We start from the raw sequence: 6,239 nt of genomic DNA on the forward strand, positions 1-6,239 counted from the left end.
TGAGCAAATCACTTGAATTTGAAGAAAGTATCTATTTCATCAATTCTCAATGACAACCAAGAAATTCGACTTTGCATAGGCACACATTGAAGCATAAGCACAATAAAATATAATCCAAGTTCCAATTTGAAATGTCTAAAAAACTGAACGGTGATAAACAAACTGGTTGAATAACCTGACATTTCAGGTCTCCCAATACACCATGGATTACTCTCAACTTCAGGCATAGTTCAATCGGAAAATGTCGTTCTGCACAAAGAAGCTTCCTTGTGGGGTTGGCATCAAATGGAACATCTGAATAAACATAGTAAATACATTTTGGTTAGAAAAAATCAATTACAAGATATACTTTAGAACTCACAGCTAAGCTAGTACAACCTATAGAACAAATGGTCTAAGACGTTGGCCTAAGCAACTATAGCATTAGTATACAAGTCAAAGTTTAAAAATATAGAACCACAACTAACAACAAGAAAAGAAAAATTGTCACCAAAGCAATTCAATTAGTCAGGACATACTGTAGTTGTAACAAATTCTCAATTCTTCCAAGCATAACTTGACATAATTGAATTTGTTTCATAACAATACAAAGTACAAACAAGAAAAGCGATGCCTATGTATCACATTCTCAATGGTTATCAATATTCAGAAAAGCAATTCATAGAATATAAAAGATAAAAAAAAAAAAAAGTAGATTTTTTTAACAATACGACTCGTTACTTTAAAAAAAATTCCAACCCACATGGAATTTGAAAATGATTTGAATTTAGAGGAAATAAATGACGAACATACATTTGTATTCCCATAAAATGATATATTAAAGGTAAAAAAACTGCAATGAGAATATAGATCATGATCTTCAAACGTATCACTACAATAAGCCAAGGAAATTGTAACAAGCGAATTCACTTGGAATAAAAGACACATGAAACGAACTCAGTAGCATTCTTTTGTTTGAAGAGAAGAGCAGGTGTCATGTCACCTCAGAAATCCCCGTAAATAAAAAGGCAACCATGAACTTAAAACAAATTATCGGTTCAGCATAAACTTTTTGAGTTAAATAATCAAAAAACCGTTCCTTTTGTTATCTCATTCTCACTACACCCATGCTGATAAATCAAAAAGATGACCATTGACCGGACGAACTCGTTCCACAATATTTATTTTCAGAAACAATAACCCCAAGCAAAAACATAAATCATCTGAGACATACTGAAGCAACAACATAAACACATCACAGTCTCAACCTTGATCTACAGATTCGGTGTCCCGTTATAATACATATAATTCCGACGAAAGCCCCTAGATCTACAAGAACAAGGAAAACGCAAACTACACAAATCCCAATAATGATATTAAACAGCAGAACCACATAAATTAGAGAATCAGAACGCGAATTCAATCAACACAGTCCAACTCTATAATAACAAAAATCAATCAGCCAACTCCAAAACAACACTAGATCCAACAAAGATCAAATCCATAAATCCAAAATCAATAACCACAAGGCTCAAAAATTAGAAACAAATCAAGAAACATCCCGATTAAAAGGAACAACGCATTACCTGACTGAATTTGAGAGCATGTTGTTCACCAACGAGTTGAAGATTGCCGCTGACGAAGACGAGCATGCCACCAGAAGGACCAGAAGGCTGGCAATCGATGGTGCTAACGTTGTGCTTGCACTGCTGGAAGGGTAGACTAGTGAGCTTGGCGACGATATTAGTAGAGCCTTGGATCTTCTGACCTTCAAACGTCAACATGGAATTTTCTTGGTAGAGATTACCAAGACCGGCTCGATTGGCGTCGAAAGTGGAATAATAATGATCGACGAATGCTTTAGCCAGCGTGTCGGGATCCATTCGCGTAACGTCGAAATTCGCCGAGGTAGGAGAGAGCAAATTTCTTCCGCCGGGGGGGTTTAGGAGAGAAACAACTGGAGACGACAGCGTTGGCCGAGGGTTCGAGAAGGGGAAGGTTAATTCGATATTTATATCGTCAACAAATATCGAGGGATAGAATCGTCATTATCTGGGGAATTATTTAATTTTAAATTAATTTTGTATTTATTTATTTGGTATTTTTGAATAGTAATTCGCGTAACTCTAACGCAACGCAACGCAACGCAACCCCTCACTTTTTTGCTTCTATTAGAGTAATATCAAATTTCATCCCCCCTTTTCAAACCTAAATGATTTATTTATTTCATAATCTATCTAATTATAAGAGAAAAAAAAGAAAACTTACATTGAATAATCAAAGAAGACCATTGTTGCTCCAAGAGCTCAACAAAGTCTTTTTTGTTTTTTGGTTTGTTCAAAACTGGTGTGAAATATATGGAACTATTGAAATATAAAAATTGTGTTTCTTTTAATCTTGTAATCATTTTCATATTTAAACTGTAACAAACATAACTAATATATTATATCAATGTATTTGAAGCTATCGAAATTATAATTAATTTCTTTATACATATTACTCAACTCTGGAGTGCACATGCAAGGGAAAGATTCTAATACCATTATCATAAACCACATCGTGCATGCAACCACACAAATTTTAAAAACAACAACAACAAAATTTAAATTACAAAAAATAAACCTAACTTTGTATCAAAAATATTCCCTCAACTTTTAAAAGTTTACTAAATTTTTAAATGGAAATCCTTAGATTTGTGTTTGAAAGACACCCTTCTGAACTATTGAAAAAGTTTTATAAATAAATTTTACACCGATTAAAATAAAAACCTAAATTTTAAGTTAAAACCGTAGTCTTAAAATTTATTTGATTATTAATTAACAATGATTATTGTAATAATTAACATACATTAGTTATCAAATAAAAATATATTTGATTATTAACACACAAATCTGCGAGAGTTTTTTTTTTTTTTTTTTTTTTTATTAACTATTGTTTTGGTATGTTTTAAGGAGAAGCTTTTATTTTGGAACTTTGTGAGATGCTTAAAATATCAATGTTGATGGATATATCAAATTCTTAATTTTACCGAAATTTCGATTTCGATGGATATATCTGAAAAAATATTAAAAAAAATTCGAAAAATGAATTTAAATTATTAAATAAATATTTTATTATTTTGAAATATTATATTTAAATTAGTGTCATTTTTAATGTTTATTTTTGTGATTTGTAAATTTCTTTAAGATGTAATACATAAAAATATCGATTCACCATTTGTATAGATATTGAACCCGTGAAAATATGAAAATATAGATAGAAATATCGACACATGAATAAAAATTTAAAACTATAGTTCTAACTTAAAACTTTTGTTTTTAATCATGAGTAATAATGAATTTGATATAAAAATTAGATTAATAAGACTTTTTTTTTTCTTTAGTTTAAGAGTAGTTATAAAATTTTCAATAGTTCAAAATTATTTTTGAAACAAAACTTTAACGATTTTATCCAAATCCAACTATAAGATTATTTTTTATCGATTTAAAAAAATAATGTGAGAGTATTTTTAAAACTTAAAAAAGTTGATTAGCATTGTTGACACAAACACAAACTTCAGTTGACATTTACATACATATATATAATTTAGCCTAAAAAAGCCTTTCCAACTTTTTCTCAACCTTCTTTTGAGCATTGGGCTGAAAGCCCAAGCCATTTCCAACACAATTAATAGGAATGAAAAGTAAATGTGTTTGTTTCCTTTATGCAACAATATAATATAATATAATAGATGTAACAAAAATAAATGTAATAAAATGTACAAAGATGAGTATAGAGTTTAGTGTATAATTAAAAAGGAAATTGAAAGTGTGTACATATAGTAGGCTAGCTAGCTAAGATCATAAGATGATGTTAATAAGAAGTGTAGATTTGCATTTGAGACAAAATATGCTCAAAATTATCAGTGGATTTCTCAATGGGATGAGAATGAATGCCTTCATAAGTCGTCACCACCACCCCTTCATCTCTTGTTAGCCTCTGAACTTGCTTCTTCACTTTGCAACCTTGGTGTGTACATCTATAGTAGCTTCTGTAATTTTCATTCATTTTCCATATTTTAATATTACTATACTTTCAATTTTATTAAATCCATTCTTTTTTTCTTTCTAATATATGTTCAAAAATTAAAATGTGTTTCATTTATAATTTTATATAATACTCATGGACGATTTTTTCTTACTATTTTTGTATTATTTTATCTAACCCTTCTAAATTAATTTTAAAGTTAATTAGAGACTAGTTTATAAACTAAGACAAATGAATCATATATAGTACAATTAAATGAAAATAGAAAATATTTGAATGATATAAAAGAAATAAATTACACCTTAATCATACTAATTACTGTTTAATTATATATATTGTACCCTTTATGGAACTTTCCCCAGATATATATAAATGTGTTTATAATGATTTTCAATTTTAATATATATATGTATTTTCAGTGAATAATGTGTGTGTTTCAAAATTCTACAATTTTTACAAATTAAGGCCATGAACATATATCTCTTTTATCTCTAATAATCTTTTATTTTGTTATATAATTTAACTATTAATGAACCAAAAGTGAAGTTTGGAAAACTTTAAACAAATATTTTTTAAATCCATATTTTCATTTCTAGAATTTGGATATAATAATTTAATTTTTACTTCACAAAAATGAAACCCATCCTAAAAATTCAATAGAGCTAATTTTGTATATATATATATATATATACCCAACTCAGAAATATTACGAATAATTTTAAGAAAATCAAAAGAAGAAAACGATATATATATATATATATATATATATCTATATATAATTCCCATTGGAAGAGAAAAGATAAGTATAGTGGTAATAGAAATAATTGATGGTATCATTCAATGCTAACCATCAGAATTGACTTTTTTGGATATCCTTTAATGCTAAGAAATAATTATTTTATCTCAAAAGTTAGTTTGATTTACTCCAAATTTCAATATATGAATAAAAGTTCAAAATTAAAAAAAAAAAAAAAAAAGAATGGAATTATATACCTTGGGAATTTGTTGTTCTTCACAGCCTTTTGTCCATACTTCCTCCATCTATAGCCATCATCAAGAATATCAACTTGACTTCTTGTTTGAAAAGCAAATCTCCTACTTCTCATCTTCTTTTTCTTATCACAATCACCCCCTCCCCTCTCCCCCATCATCGCTCCCGCCCTCACCTCCCCCTCCTCCTCCGCCTTCTTCAACGCCGACGACCCATCAACACGAAACCTTTCACTAACCGAAACAACATTATTATTATTGTTATTATTATCCTCATCCTTCACACTACTCGTTGCATCAAACGACATGTCGTCTGTTGAAACGTCACGAAACAACATGGGAAACCCATCGGATACGGACGGTGGGTGTCGAAAATGGTGTCCCCTATGGTCGGATGCTCGAGAAAACAAGATTTGTTGGAGAGAAAGGGAGGATGAAGAGGATGAAGTTGAGAGAAAATTAGGGAAATTTTCCATCATTTGGTGATCTCGAAATAGAGAGAGAGAGAGAGAAATAATATTGGCGGCTGAAGAAGAGAAGTTGTGTTTCAATTACACTTTGAAGTTTGAATATTCGTAAACGGCAAGTAAGAAAGTCTTATTATTTATAAACAATTTTTTTTTTTGTAATTTAAGTTTATATTTATAAATTAAATTTCATCAGGTGGTTTTATTTTCGGAAACTTTCAAAAATATAATAAATTACTCAAATATGTCTTCCTCTTTCTTCTTTTTCTTTATTTTTTTTATTAAGTAACCAAATCTAATGGTATATAAGAATGTTGAAAAGATTGGTTAGACATTTAAATCACGTAACCAAATTATACAATCATAGATTTTGGAACCAAATCTAAACGATTGTAACAAATTAGTCAAATCTAAACGATCGTAGCATTACCAAATATCCTACACGTATTGATAATAAGGCATTTTTGATATTTTAGACGTTGGGCCTTTGGGATATTTTAGACGGCGTAAATAGTTAGCTTTTTTATATTTTGAAGACCTCCTTATTATACATATAAATAAATAATTTTCAATATTATATGTATTAACAATGCAATGTTTACGTAAGTGATGTTACATCTGACTTGACGTCCTTTTATTGGTTTAATTATTCATTATCATGTTATCTATTAATACAAAATAAATTAATTAGAGGATTTTTAAGTTGTTTTTATTTACTGAATGTTATATAAACTAAAATTATGCATTATTATAAATTTATGGTTTACTTGTGAACAT

The 6,239-nt window shown here is 29.1% G+C and overlaps 2 protein-coding genes across 2 annotated transcripts; both read right to left on the reverse strand.

The window, feature by feature from the left end:
- Nucleotides 1-12: 12 nt before the first annotated feature.
- Nucleotides 13-2,026, reverse strand: LOC103494563 (nuclear transport factor 2B-like). Its single transcript, XM_008455791.3, has 2 exons — nucleotides 1,566-2,026; nucleotides 13-294 (listed from the first exon to the last, which is right to left on the reverse strand). The coding sequence occupies exons 1-2, from the start codon at nucleotides 1,860-1,862 to the stop codon at nucleotides 220-222; spliced, it is 372 nt and encodes a 123-aa protein (XP_008454013.1). The 5' UTR covers nucleotides 1,863-2,026; the 3' UTR covers nucleotides 13-219.
- A 1,719-nt stretch (nucleotides 2,027-3,745) lies between these two features.
- On the reverse strand, nucleotides 3,746-5,568 carry LOC103494564 (probable WRKY transcription factor 24). Its single transcript, XM_008455792.3, has 2 exons — nucleotides 4,999-5,568; nucleotides 3,746-4,009 (listed from the first exon to the last, which is right to left on the reverse strand). The coding sequence occupies exons 1-2, from the start codon at nucleotides 5,472-5,474 to the stop codon at nucleotides 3,832-3,834; spliced, it is 654 nt and encodes a 217-aa protein (XP_008454014.2). The 5' UTR covers nucleotides 5,475-5,568; the 3' UTR covers nucleotides 3,746-3,831.
- Nucleotides 5,569-6,239: the final 671 nt, after the last annotated feature.

The sequence above is a fragment of the Cucumis melo genome, chromosome 7 (genome assembly GCF_025177605.1).
Source record: "Cucumis melo cultivar AY chromosome 7, USDA_Cmelo_AY_1.0, whole genome shotgun sequence".
NCBI classification, from domain to species: Eukaryota; Viridiplantae; Streptophyta; class Magnoliopsida; order Cucurbitales; family Cucurbitaceae; genus Cucumis; species Cucumis melo.

Excerpts from the sequence above, each read along its gene's own strand:
- LOC103494564 (XM_008455792.3), bottom strand. The coding sequence starts at position 5,474 with ATGATGGAAAATTTCCCTAATTTTCTCTCAACTTCATCCTCTTCATCC. Across the intron at positions 4,010-4,998 it reads AAGAACAACAAATTCCCAAG|AAGCTACTATAGATGTACAC; the intron begins GTATATAATTCC and ends TGAAAATTACAG.
- LOC103494563 (XM_008455791.3), bottom strand. The coding sequence starts at position 1,862 with ATGGATCCCGACACGCTGGCTAAAGCATTCGTCGATCATTATTATTCC. Across the intron at positions 295-1,565 it reads ATGCTCTCAAATTCAGTCAG|ATGTTCCATTTGATGCCAAC; the intron begins GTAATGCGTTGT and ends ATGTTTATTCAG.